This window comes from Bactrocera neohumeralis, chromosome 2 (assembly GCF_024586455.1).
Source record: "Bactrocera neohumeralis isolate Rockhampton chromosome 2, APGP_CSIRO_Bneo_wtdbg2-racon-allhic-juicebox.fasta_v2, whole genome shotgun sequence".
NCBI lineage: Eukaryota > Metazoa > Arthropoda > Insecta > Diptera > Tephritidae > Bactrocera > Bactrocera neohumeralis.
Genome location: NC_065919.1, coordinates 39,334,758 through 39,359,258, shown reverse-complemented (window position 1 = coordinate 39,359,258; position 24,501 = coordinate 39,334,758). Strand labels below are relative to the sequence as shown.

Sequence of the window (24,501 nt, the reverse complement as noted above, 5' to 3'; positions counted from 1 at the left end):
GCTGAGTATATGTCTGATATATCTCATTTGAGGATGATTTTAATACAGTTATCATTGACGCGATTAAAATATGTATATTAATAAAGCTAAGTGAGTCTATGACTTATAAAATAATTTAATAGTTTGATTGCAATCCATTCATGATGTGTTTATAATGAGTGTTGATTTCTATAGCATAACTTTTAAAATAAAGTGTTGCCAACGCTTGAAGATATTTCCCCAGCCCTGTTCTTGGTAAGTTAAAAGGGTATAAAATGCGCAAGTTCGCGCATATAGATACCTTTACATTGTGTACGACGTTTACTTCTGGGTGTTTAGGGTATAATAATATTCTTATGTCATTTTGAAATTTTGAAAAGTGTCAAGTCATTTTGACGACATTCAAATGAATCAAGACAATGCGAATGCTTTATGTAATCCCAAGTAATGCTTAAAATAATTTTATGGTACTCGAAAAATATTTACTTCTCATTGGGTTCGTAGAGGAGAAATAGAAAGGGTTCCCATTTAGTGGCATTAATGGAGTTGGTCGTCGAAAGCTACATTCGAATCATTTATGCATTAGCGCCTAATGGTAGGACTTCACCCTTGCTAAGCAGCACATTCACGCTCAATTAACTCCTGAAACCATGAACATAGTTCGTGTGAGATTGTGCACAGCCAAATCCGACACTCTCATAAGAGGACATAAAAAATCAAAACACGTCATGAAGTTGGCCGCAAGTCATTCGGACGCACTTTTTTCGGCATACACGAAAAATTAGGCAGTTTATGTGTGGTCGTTCGCATTTGGATATTCACGGAAAAGAATTGTGGTAGGCAACCTTGGTGAGAAGGTTTACGAGTACTTTTAGGGTATATCTGTGAGTCCGTGTGTTCACATCGGGTCAACTACATGTGTTGCATACTAAGGTGTGACATTTCTACGTGGGACAAATTAAATTTCGTTTAACATCGCAGAGCCATTAATTTCACTTATGTATGTACGTGTCCGCTTCCTTTTCAACCAAGGCAAATTGTCGAAGCCAAAATAATGCAATAACATTTACTTTTATCTAATCTACGATCATAAATCATGGCTTCATATGTGGCATGTTGGCAATGTGTCAGTACATACATACCCCTGTTTACCGCTACAAATAATATTTAATTAGCTACTTTGCTTTTTATAGGCTATAGATAATAAAGTTAGTACTCGTATTGTTTACTGGCGGTCAATAATGAAATGTCTGTGATGTAGTTTAATCATGTTTTCTGTTCCAGCATGCAAGAGTAGAATTGCTGGAGGGTTGAAGTTCTCGGCCAACTATTATGAAGTGCTTATCACAATCAAAGATCTTTGATTCCATAATTTTTGGGTAAGAGAGGGCAATATTTGAATGCAATATTAGTGAAAAGTGTTTTTGTGAAACAGATGGAATTTAAAATTGTGATATACGGGAATTAGGCGCGGTTGTACTCCGATTTCACCAGTTTTCCACAGTAATTCAAGAATATTACAACAATAATATGCACCACTTTTGGTTGACCTTGGCCGATTTCATCAATTTTCACACAGTCTTAGAAAGTAGTAGAAATACTTATAATGAGTACAGATATAATAGCTTTTAGCGGCTTGTGGGGGGTGGAGACGAGCCCACTTTTAAATGCCCTTCTGCATTGCGTCCCCTTATACTTTATATGTCTCAAAATATTTTTCTATAGGAATTTTCGACCCCCCTGAAAAAGTTTTATCGTTCGTCAGTGTCAGGGAAATTTAACACAATTAGCTATTTTCACTTTTATCAAATAACTTCTACAAATATTTACAAGAACTCAAAGCTTTTAAGTGACCAAAAGTATGTGAGTGAGTATAAAAGATAAATTTAGAATTCAAGTAAGGTAGGGATAACTTCGTACGCAGCCAATCCTTAAATCATGTGGCCAAATGCTCTAAAAATGTCAACTGCGCTATTTTCCGTACCTTATTGCATCGTTAAACAGAAATTCCCTTTAATTTTATTGTGATAAGCATAATTACAGAATAAGTAAGAAATAATGTCAGCTAAGGAATGGAAAATTACAAACTAGATTATGTTATAGTCTATGCCGTTTTAATAAATTAAAATACGAAATCGAGATTTAAAATGTCTAACATAACTTTTAAAAGAGAGTTGGGCGTGTCAACCTTGCAAAGTTTTCAAATACATTTTAACCTGTTTTCGTTAGTTTAATCGGCCATTGAGTTTTGTGTTTTCATCGAGCGTCATAAGAATGCAGTGGCGTAGCTAGGGGGGGCGCGGGGGGCGAAGGGGGCCGTCGCCCCGGACGCAACGTCTTGGGGGCGGCAAAATGATCTTTGCTGTTTTTTAATATTCAGAAAAAAACTTCAACAAATTTTTTTACAAAATTTATTATAAAAGATAAAGAGTTGTACACTCGCAATAAAATAATCTGAATAACAATGAAAAATATTAATTTTTACTCGAATACTCTTCAGTCTTTGAATTTGTCTTATATCTTTTGGCTTACATCATTCTTAAAAATAGTGATAGAATTTAAAGATGCACTTTTCTAGCTTTGTCTAGCGACGTGTCACTCTCACAGTTACCCTATGCTTTGAATGTAACAAATACTTTTATTTCTCCATATTTTCAAAAATGATATTTAAAAACTCCAATTCGGAGATATAGGGCGAAAATCGGTTTTTTCTATGTCTTTTAATAAGATGTCTTGTAAATTTACTATCAATTTCCTCATAGACCGTATTGTGAGAATTTCGAAACTTCAGAATTTGCGTGGCTTCTAGTTCCTAAATTTTATATAGTTAATATCGAAGATACTTTGCAAAAATTCACTTTTGTTCGAACCACCTCATGAAACTTGTAGGTAGGTATATAAAGGGGGGCGGCAGAACATCCTTGGCCCCAGGCGCCCGAAGTTGTAGCTACGCCACTGTAAGAATGACATTGAAATTGTCAAAGAACATCTGTATTATTTTTATATTAATAACCTAAAATCGATTTCGATTAGTTTAAGGTGTTACAAGCAACCGGTGTACAAGTCTATTACACTCTATGCAACATGTTGCGATAGTTTAAAAATGCGTGTAATGTGCAAACTCGTCGATGGTACATGTGTTGGTGTGATACCATTTTATTCACCATATGAACAAGTCATTAATTCCTGATATTTCAGCCCACAACTGTTGCCTTTGTCAATTTGTATACTCTTGCAACATGCTGCTACAGAGTATAATAGTTTCGTCACCTAACTGTTGTACGTATCGAGACAGATATATTATAAATGATCAGGAGACCCGAGGTGACTATCTGTATTTCTGTCCGTCCACCCGTCCATGCAAGCTGTAAATTGAATAAAAAATGAGATATCTTGATGAACTTGGTACGCGCGTTCCTTTGTGAAAAATCGGACCACTGCTATGCCCACCAAACGCCATTAACCTAAAACCTATAAAAGCACTAACTAATATATAAAAATATTTGAGTTCTCTCAATGATAATTACAGAACGTTTTTTACTCATAACTAATATCAGGATTTTCTAGCATCCGGCTGACTTTACTCTATATAATCGTTGTTTGTATGCGAGATAACTTATGCAACCTAGGGAACATTTTTTTAGTATGTGGAATATTAATAGTTAATAGATAAAATACCCTAATTCCCATATACTCGATCCTCGAGTTGACGTTTTGCACCTTAAAGTACATATTTCCATGGCTTTGATTCATGCAAGTTGCGAGAGTATAAAATGTTCGGTTGCGCCCGAATTTATCTCTTCCTTACTTATTGTCTTCGCATTTTATTAGCTTTGCACTCAGTGTGTTTGTCCTGTAGAGAGAGTGTTAGGATGTCTGTTGGTATAGTATATGTAAAGAAAGTCAATTGCCAAAATTTAACAAGTTAAACTTTGAGGAATGAACCACTTACGTGTTCACTTATATGCCTATTACGTTTGCCAATCCCACTCAGTTCAACTAAAGTTAAAGCAATGCAGCCTTATATCAACTAAACTCTGTTTTAATATTACGAACTTCAACGATATTTACTAATGTTTTATTAGTGTCCCCAAAGTTTTTCGAAGCGAAATCTAAATATTGGAAATCATGGTTTAAAAAGATCCTTAAGGGACAAAAACAATTCATATTGTGGAAAAGCAGCACTTACGTTCACAAATTCGAAGATCAGGGCTTACATTTATAAAATGTTAATTGAAGAAGTCTGTAATTTTTTTTTGTATTTTGTTGAATCTACGTGAAGTAACATGTGATTCTATAATCCCTAATTCACACTAAAACTAGTTTTCTGAATAAAAATATGCTTCGCGAACTGCCGTGGGCTTTAGAGGATTATATTATTTCTCTTGTCTCTCAACATCCAAAATATCTACACGAATAAACATTTGTTTTCAATTGCTAATGCCAGATAATATTTTTTTAACGAAAGTGTTTTTGTTCAAATAACCTGATAATATCAAAAACACATATTTTTAACCAATGATAAGGGGAAACCTATTGATCGGCTTCAATTAAGCGGGAAAATTGACAGGTATTTCGTATACAAAAATTTTTGGATCGATCTCGTGATTCCAAAAAACGAGAAAATCAATTAACCGAGAGTCAGTTAAGCGGGTGATCAGGATATCTCTGAATTATGGACGTTTACTCCCAACTATCTTGTCTACCGAACCCCATAGCTAATATATTTAATTAAATACCCTTTTTCTATATAAAAAAATCCTAAACATGTTCAGTTTACGTCAACAAAATTGTTCAAAATGCCACACTGTGGCCGGTAAAATTGGGCAGAGAAAGCTTTCACAAAAGCTTAACTGATAAGAAAGCTCCACCGACTCGCCAAACAGCTGCTTTGTCTGCGTGCAGAAAAAATGTAAAGATAAACAAAAGGAAGTTGCACGAACACAATTCGCGTTTACAACGTAGCGCCACATAAAATGCGAAGCACGCATCGCACGCGTTTCAGTATTGACGACGACGCCGAAAGGAGCACAACCGAATCAAAATTGAGCGCCACAGCGAAAGTGTATCCTGGGCAGTGATAAGTGTAAAGTAGTAGTGACCGTTACAGAATACCAACTGGCGGAAGCAAAAAATTCGAATATGTGGGTGTTACTAATGCTTGAAAAAAAGTAGACACACGCACTCGGGCTGTAAGCGTTTACTGTGCGGACACTGTGAAGAACCACAGTTATATGAAGTGATTTACCATATACTATTTTAAGGTGAGAGAGCAAAGAGAAAAAATTTAAAAAAGAAATAATAATTATTAAATCTTTCTAAATAAAAAAAAAAAAAAACACAATACAAGTAAAGTAAATTGGAATTGAGAATTTCGGCATGATAACCGACCGAGTGAAGAGTGTGTCTGCCGATTTATATTATTGGCAACGAGCTGTGGTTGAGTGATGTAAAAATAACGCTAACACCTACAAAGAATTTAAAGATTTTAAGACAGCATGCTAATCAAATTATTTTTTGTGTAACTAATTACTACTTATTTTATTTGCAGAAATATTGAAAACATAAAATGTGTGAAGAAAAATATTTCTTTGAAAAATCTCTCAAATATTAAATGTTTCTGAATAATTTGTATTATCACAAGTATCAGGCCGACACAACGAAGTGTTTATTTATGGAAGTGAAAATATGGAGAAAAAATAGCCCCTAAGTGTATTTGTATATAATATATAATGTATTCTCCGAATATTTTGCGATGAATGAACACACTCTTACGCCCCCTATAAGTCATTAATTGCAAACTTTATTGGTATGAGTTTGTTCGGTCTTAACGGCAGTGAAAAAATATTTGCTGAAATGTGGAAAAAATATTAAACGAAGGAAGTGCAGCAAACAATTGTTCCAAAAATCGTATAATCTAAATAGTAACAGGAAAAAATATACAGAGTTGTTGATGATAGTGTTTGCTATCCAATTCCTGCTCACTCAATCTAGTTTTGGAAACTTTTCTAAAATTCTACGGATGCCCTTTTCTGCAGAAAAGTTGTGAGAATGTGTAAGAAGCAGTTCCATTTTTACTAAAGCTCTCGTGAATAGTACCTCAACCTAGATCAATTAAGACAAAAAAGCATCCGTGAATTGTAACTAAATTCCCCGGGTAAATCATATTACCAAAAAATGTATTTTTATTAGTGGGTAGAACTGTCTTTAATTAATATGCCAACTATGAGTGTTATTGTGTCAGTAGCTGTATAAGTCGGTACACCTCAGTAGTGCGTTGCGATTTTTACAGTCGATAAAAATATCAAACAAAGAATTTGTCTCAAATTTTGTATTTCTAACCAAATTTGCGGATTCATTGTAAATGTTGGAAAAGGTTTAAGGTGATTCAGTTTATCAAAAACACAAGCCTGCGGGTGATACAAAGCCTTCAAAGACGATAGGTCGTTGCAGACATGCCTCGTTCTAGACGACATTCGAATGCTTCAAATGATGAAAATATTAAAAAAGTGAAGGTATGGTGCTTGAAAATCGTCAGTAAGGTTTAGAGAAATGGCAATGGATTAAGATATACAGTTTTCAAAACAAAGTGTGGTAAACATGTCTTTTTAGATATGCTTGATCGTGGGAGTTCTGACCCCACATTTCTGGAGAGCATTATAACTGCCGACGAGACATGGGTTTATGAGTTTGACATGCAAACAAGTCAGCAATCATCGGAATGGACTCGCCAAAGCCGTTAAAAAATCAAGGTGATGGTCAATAAGAAGTTCTATTTGGCCGTATTGAGATGTTTGAGTGTCGAAACGGCCGAAATTGTGGAGGAACATTTCATGGATAATGCACCATCGCACTCGAGCCACGATTGTGACCTTTAGTTCGGTCAAAAACGTGATAGTACCATCGATCAATCATCGCATTCACCAGATTCGGCTCCGTGTGATTTTTTCTTGTTACCAAAATCGCAATTGAAGAGATAAAAAAAAATCGCTGAAGGAGCTGAAGGCCATCCCAAAAAGTGCTTATAAAAAATTTTTCGGTAACTGCAAAAACCATTGACATAAGTGTATTACATCTGGTGGTGAAGGCGACAAAATAAATATTGATGAATAATTAAATATTTTGCGTTTTATTTACAATTTCCGGGTGCTTTTTTGTCACAATTATTACATGACTGAAATGAATTGCTGAAGTGAAATTTTCAAAGTCAATTTCAAATCGAGATCACAATTAAACAGCCATACCTTATTTTTTTCAATCAAAAGTATTAATATGTAAAAACTACATTTCGAAAAAGCGCCAAAGTAGTGAGATTTAAAACCGAACCAAATCCTTGTACGATACTCTGAGCTGGAGGAAATTGTTTAGTCGCAGTTTTTTTTATCTGATCTAAGCTTTTCTTCGAAACTTCATCTTCCATACATATGTATGAATGGATATACTATTACTGCTCCTCTTACTATATCAGGCATGTTCTGAATACATTCCAGAACGCACTTTAAAATGGTATAATAATCTTTCTAATGGTCTGTTATAATTTCTGAAAATGTGTACAAATGAATAATCAATTTAAAAATTGTAAATATTTTTGCTGAGACATACGTGAGCCATAACCGACGGTGCATGTACGATTTGAATTTAAATTTCTTAACTTTTTTCGCCAACGTCTAATAAAACTTTGTGTGAATTGCGTGCGATTCTCTTAGTTCTAATTTTGCAACGCTGTTCGCTTCAATGGGTTCAAATAGCATCAATTCAATGACACCAAAGATGCATATAAGTATCTACCACTTTAATTACTGCAAGGGGTGAGATGCGCCGGAGATACAATTTCTTAGAAGGCAATATAAACAGTGCAAGTGCTTTTTATAATCTTGTAAGATGTTGCTACAGATTAAATAGTTTTGTTCACGATTGTTTGTATCACATAAAAGTATTCGAGATAGATATGGAATTAAGTATACATATAAACATGATTAGGCTGACGAGACGACTTGAAATTTCAGTGACTGTCTGTCGGTCCGTCCGACGACTCGCGATAGCTTGAGTAAAAATTGAGATATCTAATTGAAACTTTGTACGCGTGCAAAAAAGTAGGGACAAGCTCTAAGACGGTCATAATCGGCCACTGTCCCGCCCAGAAAGTGTCGCTAATCGAAAATCCATAAAGTGTCACAACCAAACACTAAATTAAAATATGAAACTGTAATTTTGTTAAGAGATCGCAGTAGCAAGGAGCTTTAATTAAAAAAAAGTGGGCAGTCAAAATCTTTTTAGGAGCCGACGTCAAATTGGATCCTGGGTGCGGCCTTTTTAGATGAAATCACTTATAGTATCCCGGAACCTGCAATCCCGATTTAGACCAAATTCGCTGTGTAGAACTTTACTGACATTGTTTCATGTGTTTCCAAGTTTATGACATTCAATATAAGATATGAAGGTAACAAAATTAATAGTAATTTATCAAAGATTTCTTCGAATAATAGAGGTTTAATTCTTTCCTAACATGTTTAAGTATAAAGTTTTGTCAGCACCAAGTTGCAGGGGTAAAAAATTTTCAGTTACACCTGAACTTAGCCCTTCCTTGCTAGTTTTTTTAGTACTCGTAGTTATATTTATGAGAAACAAATATTTGATTTAGAAAACTTTCGTTTCTTTGACCGGAATCTACACTCCTGTTCGTCGCAACTGTTTCTCCAACTCTTCAACGAAAATATTAGGTTATTGCTGTTCTTACAAGTATATTTCTCGTTACGACTGTTAATACAAGTATGTACATATGTGTGCTGCTAGAGATAACCGCTTCCTCTTTCCTCAAAGCTTCAATGGCTGCCATTTTTTGCCTAAGATTTTTTTTTTTGTGTACTGATTTCATAAATTTCAGAGATTTATTACGTTTTTCCACTTTTTCTGTTTCTGACGTTTTCTTGTTATACTCTCGCAACAATGTTGCTAAGGAGAGTATTATAGTTTTGTTCACATAACGGTTGTTTGTAAGTCCTAAAACTAAAAGAGTCAGATATAGGGTTATATATACCAAAGTGATCAGGGTGACGAGTAGAGTCGAAATCCGGATGTCTGTCTGTCCGTGCAAGCTGTAACTTGAGTAAAAATTGAGATATCATGATGAAACTTGGAACACGTATTCCTTGGCTCCATAAGAAGGTTAAGTTCGAAGATGGGCAAAATCGGCCAACTGCCACGCCCACAAAATGGCGGAAACAGAAAATCTATAAAGTGTCATAACTAAGCATAATAAAAATATTAAAGTGAAATTTGGCACAAGGATCGCATTAGGGAGGGGCATATTTGGACGCCAGTTTTTTTGGAAAAGTGGGCGTGGCCCCGCCCCCTACTAAGTTTTTTGTACATATCTCGGAAACTATTATAGCTATGTCAACCAAACTCTATACAGTCGTTTCCTTCAGGCATTTCCATATACAGTTCAAAAATGGAAGAAATCGGATAATAACCACGCCCACCTCCCATGCAAAGGTTATGTTGAAAATCACTAAAAGTGCGTTAACGGACTAACAAAAAACGTCAGAAACACTAAATTTTACGGAAGAAATTGCAGACGGAAGCTGCACCCAGGCGTTTTTGAAAAATTGAAAATAGGCGTGGCCTCGCCCACTTATGGATCAAAAACCATATCTCAGGAACTACTCCACCGATTTCAATGAAATTCGGTATATAATATTTTCTTAACACCCTGATGACATGTACGAAATATAGGTGAAATCGGTTCACAACCACGCCTGCTTCCAATATAACGCTATTTTGAATTCCATCTGATGCCTTCTTTGTATAATATATACGAGTATACATTAGAAACCAATGATGATAGCGGAATAAAACTTTACAAAAATACGGTATTTGAAAAATATGTAAATGACGTATAATGAAATCTCGATTATCACTTTATCATGCGAGAGTATAAAATGTTCGGTGACACCCGAACTTAGCCCTTCCTTACTTGTTGTATGTAATTTTACTGTAATCCAACAACTAGTCGGTTTTCCAAGTATTAGTAAACGATTAGGAAGGAAAGATGGGTCAAACATAATAACAACATTTCGGTGTCAAATGTGTGCAAATTTGATTTTCAATGTGCAACGTTTTTTCGAAGTGTTTACAGCGCTCAAAGTGTTTTTCTGCAAAGAGCGTAAATATGAAACAAAGAATAAATTTTAACATTTTCTTGCAACACTTTTTCAAAACATTTAATGACCGAATGCGTACAACACTTCGTGAAGTCGTAAATTCAAATCTTTATGAACTTGAGTGTACATATTTGATGAAAATGTATGTAATTACTAAAGTAAAAAAAAAATTATCACAAAAGTGTCTATGTAAACATAATAAAAATGAGAAATAAACACCAGTTAACTGGCAGAAAAAACAAAAGTTCCACATAAACATATACTTAATGGACGCGCACATCTCTTAAAGCTCGTAAATTGAAGTTTTTATTACTTTGGATTAATTTACGATGAAAAGGTAAAAAACATTAAAATAGTGGCGAATAAAATAAGGAAGGCGTGGAAGGAAAATTGGTGCTGTCTAAATAATAGCAAAGTTCATACGCGAGAAATTCCATTTTTTATTGATTAGCGGTGTGAACTGGCACAAATAACTCACACCTCGACATCGATATGATCTATCGCATACATATACATTTGTAGATATGTATGTAAGTATGTACTCTTTTCGTTTTGCTCACCAGTATGAATACAATTTATGAATTATTGTTTGTTGTTGCTTAAGTTTCTTAACGACTAATTTCGGGGCTTCTTTATATTTTGTTGTAAAAACCATAACGCTTGAGGAATAATGAGGACATTTTTTGCTATGAATAAATATTTTGTGAACTGAAGGTGAATACGAAGTAACCAAAGGAATTTTTGGGTATATTGCGGCAAAATTCTTTCACTAACTTATGGAAGAAAAAAATTAAGTTTTTATTGGTATAAGTTAAGAAATTGGACTGTGGGCGTGACACTTCACCTTTTTAGTTTTAAACACCAGTCCTGGCCTCCAATTTCAAGTATGGTGACCTTCGTCGCTTTTGTTGACTTGACACCAACTGAATTAGAATTAGAGACGAATGAAATTGGTCAAAAAATTTAATTCCGCTAAAATTTTGGAAACTTGTCGATTCTTTAATTTAATTTTTTTACGAAAGGGTGATAACTTCTTCAACTAAAATAGTCCACACAACTAAAATAGTCCAAATTTGACTATTCTTAAATGCAGTTGTTGTCAGTGTTGTAGAATTCATAATATGTTGCTGGAAGTTTCTTAATCAGTGAGATATCTATAAATAATTTTATTTTTTTTAATAATAATGCCGCAAAGCAATTGAACAGGTTTTTTTTCCTATCTGATATAAATATGGTATATCTAATTTTCAGAACACATATGTTAACAAGTGTTAAGCATTTCTAGACATTCAGCGATAAAACGATAGAGATTTTGATAGTTTTGGTTATTGAAATGACTGACAGGTTGGTGCAGCTGGTGCCTCCACTTCTGTTTAATACTTCTGTTAGTATTTGTTGTGATGGTTGCGATACAGTCTCGTTGTTATCTCAGCTACTGCTGTACGGCCGCGGAATATGCGATGAAAACTATAGGTGGTCCTCCTATTCGTTGCGAGCAATCATTTTGCGGTTCATCAATGCGTCCAGACAAGGCTCAATAAATTTATAAATTCATTTCTGAATTAAACAAGCAATGCGCATATTTTATATATGTACGTGTTTATAAGTACATATTTCATTATTTTCATGGATAGTCTGAGTATCGTGGATTTGTGTGGTATTTAGATTCTGCTTCCATGGTTAATGCTTCTGCTGTTAAATTATATTGGCTTCTATATTCGATTCACAATTTGTCTGCTCACTATATGTGAGCTCTGCTCTCTAAATTATTTACACGTTAAAGCAATAAAAAAGTTATCCAGACTAAAACACGAGTATAGCGTCGAAAAAGTAGTTTCGTATTTCTTAATCAACTTATTTTTTTTATATTTATACTAATAAACAAATAAACAAATATTTACCATTTCGGTCGATCACTTTTTGCCATTTCTCCGCTAGAGACATTGTTCCATCAGTGTAAATTGAAATTTCGCTATTTTCAGAACGGAGCGAGTGAACCATTAATGTGCTGCACGAACTGATACAGCTTCGTCTCCGTAAACTTCACAAATGTCATTGGTGGCCTGCGTGGCATTCTTCCATTTTTATACAAAAATTTGAAAATATAGCGTATTTCTTCATTATTTTCACACATTTTTGAACAGGTGTAACCTTTTCTCAACTTCCCCGAATTTATTTATTTTTTTATTAAATGAAGCTTAAATCATTTCCAATACTATATGGTATGACAGAATGTGATTGGTAGCACTGGAGATGTACGACTGCAACGACATCTATTGACAAAATACGAAAAGACTACCCAATAAAATGATATAACCGCATTCTAGTTAGTTATCTCTATTTGATTATGCCTCTTTATGTGATTTATATCGGTTGTTGGTTAGTTTCGAAAGTATTCTAGATTCTATTAATTGATGCAATAGTTCTGAGAACTTTCTATCCTCAAATGCTTTCATTACACACACCTCCATGGGTTTCTATTTTTAAAGCATTGTTCTGGGCATTAAACTTAAGTTCACCTAACGACTAGATTACATATAAATGATCAAGATGAGAATTGAAAATTTGTAAGGCCATACAAGCTGGCCGATAAAAATCGAGTGTTATTTCATGAATTATCGTCATGAAATTTTGAATAAATTACTACATAATATCCGTATAAATTGTTCAAATGCACCTGAGAAGGATATTATAGTTTCGATAAATGAGAAGTTGACCTTTTTATTGTTTTTCTGTCCATTTAACTTTAATGTGCATTTCACAAAATACAAAATAGGAACATTAAATTTTATAATTTTTGATAGCATTTAGGTTTATATAGAAACGAGATAAATTAAGTAAGATTAATTATAAAGAAATTGAACTTTGTTAGAAGAGTTCCATGAGGACATGGCATCTTTTGAAAAAACTTTCGAAATTAGACAGACATTTTTAATGACTCCAAATAACGAATATATGAATTACTGCGCGTATAATTGTTATTTTACTAAAGATATAGGTAAATATCTGACATATACTACTATGAGCAAAAAATAGTATGACCTATTAGTTTAAATTTCGCCCGAAAATCCATTCGTCGAAATATTATTTTTCTAGGTTGGTATGACTGTCAGTGACATCTGTGCCGAATGTCACATCAAAATAATCATTAGTTTTTACTATACGCTAGTCTTTCTCAAGTACATAAAGTGCATTCGGCGATTTGAAAGGCGATATCGAAAGGATCAGTGAGAACCATTTTGAAAGATTATTTAGAAAAGTGAACGCACGATTGGTTCCAAAATCACTAAATTTTTACAAAAAACAGCGTCGTGTTAACGTCTGTGAAATAATGCTTTCCGATTACCACGATGTCATGAAACGTACTATTACGGGCGATGTGTGAATCTATGCTTATTACCCGGAAACAGACGATCAATCGACTGAATATCGTGGTAAAGGTGAGCCGAAGCCAAAAAAAAAAAAACAAGTCAAGCAGTTCAAAAATCAAGGTTATGTTACAGTTTTCTTCGATTATCGAGGTGTTGTGCACTCCGAATTCTTTCCGAACAGCCAAACTGCCAAAAAGGGATTCTATTTGAGTATAATGCGTCGTTTGCGCGAAGCTATTCGTAAGGAGAAGCCGGAATTATGGGCCGAAAACTCTTGGTTTTTGCACCATCCCATACTGCATTGATTCTTCGTAAGTTTTTCGCCAAACTTTTAATCAATATCGTACCGCAATCACCGTATTCACCTGATTTCTGGCTATTCAGCAAAATCAAACGACCGCTGCGGAGAAACCGCTTGGAGTCAATAGAAGACATTAAACGTGAATCGCTACGGGCATTGAAGGCTATTCTGGGAAATTACATTAGCAACTGTTTCGAGTATTGGAAAAAACGTTGGCATCAGTGTATTGTGGACAAGAAGTATTATGTTAAGGAGGACGACATATATTTTGAAGAATAAATTAGAATTTCAAAATTATGAACAAAGTATTTGTCAACTCCCGAAATTGCAAGAATATAAAATGCTCGGTTAAACTTGAACTTGGAACTAACTTACCTATTGAATAATATTTACTTTTGCTCTTTGTTGTTGTGAAATATTATTTAAGAATAAATTGTTTGTTGTTGTCGTTCTTATAGTGATACATTTATTTTGATATTCTTTAAAACTATCAAAATTAATCATGTTGAAAAATTTAGAAATTTTGTAATTTCACAAAAGCAGGAAAAATTATTTCAATTCCAATAAAGATAACTATTTTAAATTCTAATGAACTTTGTCTTACATTTTTTTGTGCTAGATTTCACGATTTCTGTCAAAAATTTGGGCAATGCTACCAAACATTTCGATTGTTGTTAACAGTCATCTCAAAAATGTAAACTCAGGATTGTTATCTGCGTTTTCAAGTAGACCGATTTCTGTGGCCTTCTGTAAATAGCAATCCTGTTTCAGTATTCTAAGAAAGAATAACGTTAACTCTAATCCACCAGCCCATGGGTTATTTTTCCCTAGAGAAAGATATACAAATGTTTCAATTTACGAAGCCGTAAAGTCTAGTTTAACTACAAGTAGAGCAGTTTTTTTTCGAAGCAATCTAGGCAGAGAAAAATTGAGGTGCTTTCCACTCATTCCCCCTTTCTATTACCCGATTTTATGCTGCATATTTTCAAATTATTTTATTAGAATTTAACAGTTTGATTCCTTATGTCAACGGTGACATTCAAGTACCTGGAGTGGTAATAACAAAGTACCAAAATTCCTCGAAAACTGAAGAATTGTATATATTCAAATATTTGTATGTATATATTTCTTGATGATTTTTTAACTTTTTGTATATTATACTTTGAGATAATACTGAAAATGTTATTAACCACCGATCTATTTCGGGTTCTTGGAGCCAAGAAGTACTGTTTCAGTTCAAGTGCATAGCGGTTCCATAAAATGTTTTGTTCTTTGACATGGCGGCTGGTACCATTACAATTCATATTTCGGTTGATCAAATAAGTGCTCTAATAAATAATTGTTTCTATGAAATCTTGAAAATTTACGCCATTGAATTTTCACATTTATGACTAAGGCCCATAATCAACTAAAGAGGCTCAAACAAGTATAAGAGGTAAGAGATACCTTTGCTCCATTAAAGACTTAAGCAGCTTTAATACTGTTCGAAATTATAATCCATTACTATTATTATTGTCTTCTCCTGTGTGAGCTGTTATATAGGTCACACATTGTCTGTTCTTTCTTTCAATTTCGCAATAATCGTTTTTAAGTGCAACAATACGCAGAGATGCACAGAAATTCTCAGAAGTCTATTGTATTGCGTATACGCCCAAGACAGCAAATTAAAACCTATGTATGTATGTACATATGTATGTTTATGCTATAGATGTACTATATATGTTTAGTACATATGTGCACTAAACGGAACATATTGACACATATGTATGTAATTTTAAACTGTGTACGTATTTCGACACATCACAAGAATACATAAAAGCACTTAGATGTCCTCTAACACTTTCAGGCTACGCACATCAGCAGCTCATAAGCTATGTATACATGTACCTATGTATGGATGGACGTTTTTGTGATGATGCATGTATGTAAGCTCAATGCAAGCACTCGTACAGGCACATGTTTTTAATTTTATGGCCATTTCATAGGTGGTCATAAAATATGAAAAGGGCAGAGCTATTCACTAACTGGCGTTGGAGTAATTTTATGTTTCAAAGTGCGCAGAAATAATAACAAAAGTAAGGATATGGTGTAAATAAATAATGCCTTGAAGTTAAGTATTGTATGAAGCAAACGAGGCGCATAAAAGAAATTGAAAAAGTGCACTTAAATAGCATGTGTTATGTGTTTGACTTAAACAATTTGCGAAAAACGTACGTGAAAAGAAAATAATAGCTTTCGGAAGCTTCCTAAAATTTATTGCAATTTAAAAATCTTTTTCAAAAGAATGTAATTTTTTAGAGAGATGGCGAGAATGCTCAACATCTCTCGCGAGTCCGTTGGAATGATTTTGGTGGATATTTTGGGTATGAAACGCGTTCTTGCTCGACTCGTCCTGATAAAGCTAAATAGTTTTCAAAAAGAGTGTCGTAAACATGACTCTTTGGGCATGCTTGATCGCGAAAATTCCGATCCCACATATATGGAGAGCATTGTAACTGCCGATGAATAACTTTTGATTTTGACATGTACAAGTCAACAGTCAACGGAATAAGGGGAAAAAACGAGCCGAAACCAAAAACCGCTCAAAAATCAAGGTAATGATCAATAAGAAATTCTATTTGGCCGCATTGAGCCTATGCGTGAGAACATCTTTCGAAACGGCCGGAATTGTGGAAGAACAATTCATGGATTTTACACGATGATAACGCACCAACGCATCGAGACACGATTGTGACTGAATTTAAAGCCATCGATCAACCACTGTATTCACCAGATTTGGCTCCGTGTGGTTTTTGCTTTTTCCCCAAACTGAAATTGCCACTCCGAGGAACCCGTTTTCAGTCGATCGAAAGATAAAACAAAATTCGCTGGAGAAGCTGAAGGCCATCTGAAAAAGTGTTTATGAAAAGAGTTTCGTGGACTGAAAAAATCGTTGGAATAAGTGTATTAAATTTGGTGGGGATAACTTTGAAGGCGACAAAATAAATATTAAGGAATAATTAAATATTTTGCGTTTTTTTTATAATTTCCGGGTACTTATCACACTGTATATAGAATTTGTAATATTTGCTGCATTAGGAAACGCAATTGTATCCATCACATTAACTGATCACGTGAGTTCGCCGAGTACCCATTGCTGCACGGCAGTACTAGCTTTATCTGTTATCAGATATCATGTTTTCTCGATATTTTACATTATATTCAGCATATTGGATACGATACAGACATGTGTACTAAGGGACATGTTTGTTTCCCCAATATAAATTAATAACATTTAATGCAATTAAGTCGATAGCAAATATGTGAGATTAAAGCTACACCACAACAATGAAATGGCGATAAAGCCTCGCATACATGAAAACAGCAGGGCAGCAATGTTATGAAAATTGACTTTGCTTATTGGCTTTTCTGAATATTGTGCTGCAAAAATGCTTTATTTGCTTTCTGCTCTGACGTTTTTAAATATTTATTGTTTGCTCATTTAGCTCCAGATTTGAGATTTAATTTTCTTGTGGCATTCTATTGATTGCCTAAATATTTAAGTATGTGGTTTATAAACTTGCGTAAATTCTTAATTTTAATAATGGAAAATTTTTATGAGCGGCATTATTCTTTGTATTTAAATACTGATGACATTGGCTCCGAAGGCTCCGAATGAATAAGTATGTAAGTATGTATACGCAAGCAAATTAAAAAAAAACTAGAAAGACGAAGTATTGGTAAATCCGTTAAAGATTTCTAATAAAAATAAAAGCATCCATAACGAAATACGTTTAAAGTTGTAGGAAAATATATTATTTTGAGTCTTTAGTTGACCACTTTACCACATCCATTGCATATAGTACGTATGAAGTACTTATTTCAATATAATTCTTTTTGACAGATCACGCGTGAGTCGTGTCAAGTTGTCATGTTATTTTTGTTCAGTAATGTTTCGCATTTCAACATGGAAAGACTTAGGCCTGAACAACGCTAAAAGTTGTTCAACTTTATTACGAAAATTCACGATTTTTAAAGGATGAGTTTCGCGCGCTTCGCTCAACTTATGGTCAACATAATCGACCTACTGAGCGTACTATTCGCAACACAAATACTCATCTTAAGGCCCAGTATTAATTTTTGGGTAATATTCGACCGAAAAGACCACGTCCAGCATACAGTGAAGAAAATATAGTAGCCGTAGCTGAGAGTGTGCACGAAGTGGAGAGTCGATTCGGCGCCGTTTGCAGCAACTCGGACTGAACTGGATATTTAAACAATCAAACATGCCACATTTGAAACAAAGAGCAACAGGAAAAGAAAAGCCGCCATTTCAGCCAGAAAAAGCAACGGTTTGGTGTGGTTTGTGGGCCGGTGGAATCATCGGTCAATATTTCTTCAAAAATGATGCCGGTGAGAATGTAACAGTCAGTGGCGTCCGTTTTCGTGCCTTGATAACCGACTATTTGATACCTGAAATCTTGGCCATATTTGGTTTCAACAAGACTGCGCCACTTCCCACACATCGCATTAATCAATGGATTTATTGAGAGAACACTTCGTGTCACACCGTTAGATCTTTTCTTGTGGGGATATTTCAAGTCTAAAGTCTACGCGGACAATCTCGTTTCGTTTCAGTCGAAATGCTCGAACGAGTCATCGAAAATTGGACTCAACTTATGGACCATCTGAGATGTAGCCGCGGCCAGTATTTGAAAGAAATAGTGTTCTTTCGAATTTTAACAAACATTCCCCATTCAATTTAAAGTTTCTGTGTTTTTTTTTTTTTTAAAAAAATAGGGAACCCCAAAATGGATCACCCTTTAGGTTTTCACGGAACATTATCGATTTTTGACACCTTAGAATAAAATGTACGATTTTTGTATTGAATCTGAATATCAAAACGTTGAGAACTCTGAAAATGGTACGATGTGTCTGTAAGTTCGTCCACTGGTTCCTCAGGACCACTAACTCGTCTAAAAATTGTCATAACTTTTCAAGCCCCCAAATACCGACTATGTGTTTCTCAGTGCCTTTGGGTGCTTTGTAGCGAAAATATCTTGGAGAGAAAATTTTCTTGTTTCCGTATGCATTCTTCTTCTTCTTCTTCTTAATTGGCGTAGACACCGCTTACGCGATTATAGCCGAGTTAACATCAGCGCGCCAGTCGTTTCTTCTTTTCGCTACGTGGCGCCAATTGGATATTCCAAGCGAAGCCATGTCCTTCTCCACTTGGTCCTTCCAACGGGTGGAGGTCTTCCTCTTCCTCTGCTTCCCCCGGCGGGTACTGCGTCGAATACTTTCAGAGCTGGAGTGTTTTTATCCATACGGACGACATGACCTAGCCAGCGTAGCCGCTGTCTCTTAATTCGCTGACCTATGTCAATGTCGTCGTATAACTCGTACAGCTCATCGTTCCATCGAATGCGATATTCGCCGAGGCCAATACGCAAAGGACCATAAATCTTTCGCAGAATTTTTCTCTCGAGCACAAGCCTCTGCACCATATAGCAGGACGGGAATTATGAGCGACTTATAGAGTTTGGTTTTTGTTCGTCGAGAGAGGACTTTTCTTCTCAATTGCCTACTCAGTCCGAAGTAGCACCTGTTGGCAAGAGTTATCCTGCGTTAGATTTCTAGGCTGACATTGTTGGTGGTGTTTACGCTGGTTCGAAGATAGACGAAATTATCTACGACTTCAAAGTTATGACTGTCAACAGTGACGTGAGAGCATAGTCGCGAGTGCGACGACTGTTTGTTTGATGACAGGAGATATTTCGTTTTGCCCTCGTTCACTGCCAGACCCATTTTCTGTGCTTCCTTGTCCAGCCTGGAGAAAGCAAAACTAACGGCGCGGGTGTTGAGGCCGATGATATCGATATCATCGGCATACGCCAGCAGCTGTACACTCTTATAGAAGATGGTACCTTCCCTATTTAGTTCTGCAGCTTGAACTATATTCTCCAGAAGCAGGTTGAAGAAGTTGCACGATAGGGAGTCGCCTTGTCTGAAACCTCGTTTAGTATCGAACGGCTCGGAGAGGTCCTTCCCGTTCCTGACGGAGTTTTTGGTGTTACTCAACGTCAGTTTACACAGCCGTATTAGTTTTGCGGGGATACCAAATTCAGACATCGCGGCATAAAGGCAGCTCCTTTTCGTGCTGTCGAAAGCAGCTTTGAAGTCGACGAAGAGGTGGTGTGTGTCGATTCTTCTTTCACGGGTCTTTTCCAAGATTTGGCGCATGGTGAATATCTGGTCGGTTGTTGATTTTCCAGGTCTGAAGCCACACTGATAAGGTTCAATCAGTTTGTTGACGGTGGGCTTTAATCTTTCACACAATACGCTCGATAGAGCCTTATGTGCGATGTTGAGCAGGCTAATCCTACGGTAGTTGGCGCAGATTGTGGGGTCACCTTTTTTGTGGATTGGGCATAGCACACTTAAATTCCAATCGTTGGGCATGCTTTCGTCCGACCATATTGCTGCGCTCCTTATCAGGCAATCCGTTGCTATTCTTCAGGCGGGTAATTGCTATTCGAACTTCTTCATGGTCGGGTAATGGAACGTCTGCTCCATCGTCATCGATTGGGGAATCGGGTTCGCTTCTCCTGGCGCCAACTCAGCAGGCTGGAGAAGTGTTCCCTCCATAATTTAAGTATGCTCTGGGCATCGGTCACTAGATCACCTTTGGGGGTTCTACAAGAGTACGCTCCGGTCTTGAAACCTTCCGTAAGTCGCCGCATTTTTTCGTAGAGTTTTCGAGCATTACCCCTGTCGGCCAGCTTATCAAGCTCTTCGTACTCACGCATTTCAGCCTCTTTCTTTTTCTGTCTGCAAAAGCGTTTCGCTTCCCTCTTCAACTCTCGGTATGTATCCCATCCCTCACGTGTTGTGGTCGATCGTAACGTTGCGAGGTAGGCAGCCTGTTTTCTCTCCGCTGCGACACGGCACTCCTCGTCGTACCAACTGTTCTTCTGCACTTTCCGAAAACCAATGGTTTCGGTTGCAGCTGTACGTGACAAGTACTCTCAGACAGCAGGAGTGCAAGTCGAGTAGCAAATCGTTCGGCTGTCTGTTGTGATTGCAGTTTCTCCATGTCGAACCTTCCTTGTGTTTGTTGACGTGTGCTTTTTGCTGCACAGAGGCGGGTGCGAATCTCGGCTGCAACAAGATAGTGGTCCGAGTCGATGTTAGGACCTCGGAGCGCACGCACATCTAAAACACTGGAGACGTGTCTTCCGTCTATCACAACATGATCGATCTGGTTGGTAGTTTTTCGATCCGGAGACAGTCAGGTAGCTTGATGAATCTTCTTATGCTGGAATCTAGTACCACAGATAACCATATTTAGGGCCCCGGCGAAGTCAATCAGCCTCAACCCATTTGGGGATGTTTCGTCGTGGAGGCTGAATTTACCGACCGTAGTGCCAAAGATACCTTCTTTGCCCACCCTGGCGTTAAAGTCGCCAAGCACGATTTTGACATCGTGGCGGGGGCATCTCTCGTAAGTGCGCTCCAAGCGCTCATAGAAGGCATCTTTGGTCACATCGTCCTTCTCTTCCGTCGGGGCGTGGGCGCAAATCAGCGATATGTTGAAGAACCTCGCTTTGATGCGGATTGTGGCTAGACGTTCATTAACCGGAGTGAATGATAGTACTCGGCGACGGAGTCTCTCTCCCACCACGAATCCAACACCAAACTTGCGCTCCTTTATATGGCCATTGTAGTAAATGTCACAAGGACCTACTCGTGTCTGTCCTTGTCCCGTCCATCGCATTTCTTGGACGGCGGTGATGTCAGCCTTTATTTTCGCGAGGACATCAACCAGCTGGGCAGCGGCACCTTCCCAATTAAGGGTCCGGACATTCCAGGTGCATGCCCTCAAATCATAGTCCTTATTTCGTTTGCATGGTCGTCATCAAAAGCGGGGTCTCTCATCCGAGGCTGATTGTGGATTTTCATTGGTAAGATTTTTTACGTGGCGGGTCCCAAACCCAGCGCACAACCCTGCGGAGGGGATGTTTCGCCTTCTCACATTAGCTCGCCTTCGAACCTGTTCTTAGGCTACCCAGAGGATACTTGGTCAAAGACCGGAAGTAGTGAGCTGCTTGAGCCATATGTAAAAGAATCGTTTCTGGCCACTCCCAAGTGAATGGCGATCAGAGAACTTTCCTCACTTGCGTGAACTTGGACACATGACTAGTTTAATGATTTTCGAACCACCGATTGACTTTATACTATATATATTTCTTAAGTCTGCGAAGTGTCTGTTAAATAATTGAAAGTAATTTTCCTGAAATAGTGGCTCGTGATGCCAAAAATGATTAAAATCAAGTCAGTACTTTCCTTAGACACCATATACTTAATATAAATATTTTAAACTTCTAAATAAAATATTTGCGTATATGAGGAAAGGTTAACTGCAGTATCGGAAATCATAATATTGGGTATATAGTGCTTACAACAAGGTCTAGACCGATTTCATTAATATTCAGCGCTAAAGCACATTATGAATGATAACAAGGTTAAAAAAATGTTTACTTAAAATCTTTGAATAAGAAGAAAGTCTGAGGGAAAATCCAAAATCAATGCTAGGCACCTTGTAGATAGTAAACAGGAAATCAGTCGACTATATTGGACCTAAGTGCAGATCTGAACCGGTTGTATTAACATTTCATATTATACTAATGTAGAATTCAGAATAGATTTTCTCACAATTTCTTTTGAAGTTTCATATTGACGGACATATCGTACGGGAGGATTGAAATTCGTATGTTAGATAGATATACGAGGACTAGGAGTATTAGGGGTTACGTTCTGAATTCAACTATTTTTATGCGCGATTTCAAACTTTAAAAGCACTATTTGTGAAAAGTTATGTTCCAATACTTTTAGAGAGGATTGTTTTTATATTACTGATTTTAAGGTTATGCGGACAGTAGCGCAATTGCACTATTTGCCAATTTCACGCATACTTGTATTGTAGCCTAAAAAGGTATAAAAACTGGATGTATAAAAAATTTTGTTAAAAATGGTTTTTATTTTGGTTTACTTACTCAATTTTATCTGTAGAGCCATTTAGGAAATTTGGTTGAACATTTTGTCCAAATTGCATTAAATAACCAAGAGCATTATTAACAACAAAAACTATTAGGCGCTTTTGTCAAAATGCTGTACAAAAGGCAATTACCGTAAAAGTGTATTAAACTTTTAAATTGATGAAAAACTATCATTTAATCACTTCATATCATTTATAAACGCACATATACATATATACTCTAATATACATATAATAATTTTGATTTCTTTTCAGGATTTGAATTTATATTGAGGTAAAATTGCGAAAACTGGCTGAAGCTGTGATGGGAGCGCAATAATAAAGCAGTCTGGCAGTTTTAATAACAGTAAAATGAACCGCAAACTCATTAAAACCACACAAATTAAATGAAGGTTGAAAAAACAAAAAACGTTACATATTACAAAGGAGTTAAATGAAAAATAAATAAATGTGTGAATATATTGTAAAAACTTTTAAATCATTCGCTTATTTCGCTTCTGAGTGAATAAAATATCAGTGTTTGCGATATGCTCGGCTTAGTTTAATATCATTAAAAAGTTGAACTATATAAAAAGTCGCTTTTAAACGAAAAATTATTTCAGCTGCACTCTCTTCCGCGAATTTCGTTGTTAAATAAATGGAAAATATTTACTTTTGAGGAAAAGCAGACAATTTGAGTGTGGACCGATGTTAGTTTGCGTTGGAACGTGTTTCTCCGAGTTATTTGACCAAGCGGATTCTTTGGAACAAAAACTCTGTGTCGGCTAGTAAAGGACAAAGTTAATCATGGTGAGTACATGCGAAATAAAAAATAATAAGTAAACCAGTTCTAGGAGTTAGTAAAATAAATGTTTTTTACATATTTTTTGTTTGAGATAAGAAGAAACTAGTCAGACATACATACATTCACACATAAGTGCGAATGTATACGAGTATAAGGCATAAATATCCCATGAATTATAGCTCGAATAAAGTGATTTAAAGTGTGCTAGCAACACAAGCAGGAAGTGCTTTAAGCAGAATTTACATATGTATATGCAGGAACAATACACTATATAAAGAAGAACTATATATTTAAGGCGGGTAATTTATTGATCTAAAGCTCTCTTATAATCCAAGTGTATACACATTAATGTATGCATTTCTACACTATTATTTTATTATTTATGCTTATGCAAATTGTTCTCCTTATTAAGTGTAATAGTGAAATATAAATAATTTATGTCAAATTTGTTATAAAAAGTATTCCATGAACACAGCTGAACTCCTTATCGCTGAGCGCTGATAGTATATTTCAACTATTGGTTCAAACAAGCGGTACACCAAAAATACACGGTTTCAGAGTTTTTCAAAAGAAAATGCAGCTAGATAATCAGATACTGCCTGAGGAGACACATTATCATCAGGCGCAAAGTGAGCTAGTATTAAGGAGCTACCATTTAGATATTAGTTTTGGCAGCGCTTACAAAGAAGCCGATAAAAAGCGAAATTAGTAGCATTAAACCATGACCACCGATTGCCGACCTGGCGGCTGTAATACGTAAAACTTATCGAGATAGCTCTAGAGTTAAATTTATATATTTAAATGATGACGACAAGAGAATTCTGGGTGACAAGAAAATGTGTAGTTTGAAAGTTTCTAGAAAGTAG

General features: G+C 36.0%; 1 protein-coding gene across 1 annotated transcript in view; it reads left to right on the top strand.

The window, feature by feature from the left end:
- The first annotated feature begins 5,003 nt into the window (after window positions 1-5,003).
- LOC126756361 (neuropeptide F receptor) overlaps window positions 5,004-24,501 on the top strand; it is a 76,008-nt gene continuing 56,510 nt past the window's right edge. The window contains exons 1-2 of the mRNA XM_050469371.1: window positions 5,004-5,243; window positions 23,107-23,640. Of these exons, the coding sequence (XP_050325328.1) occupies window positions 23,638-23,640 (3 nt within the window). The 5' untranslated portion in view covers window positions 5,004-5,243; window positions 23,107-23,637. The remainder of the gene's footprint in view (window positions 5,244-23,106; window positions 23,641-24,501) is intronic.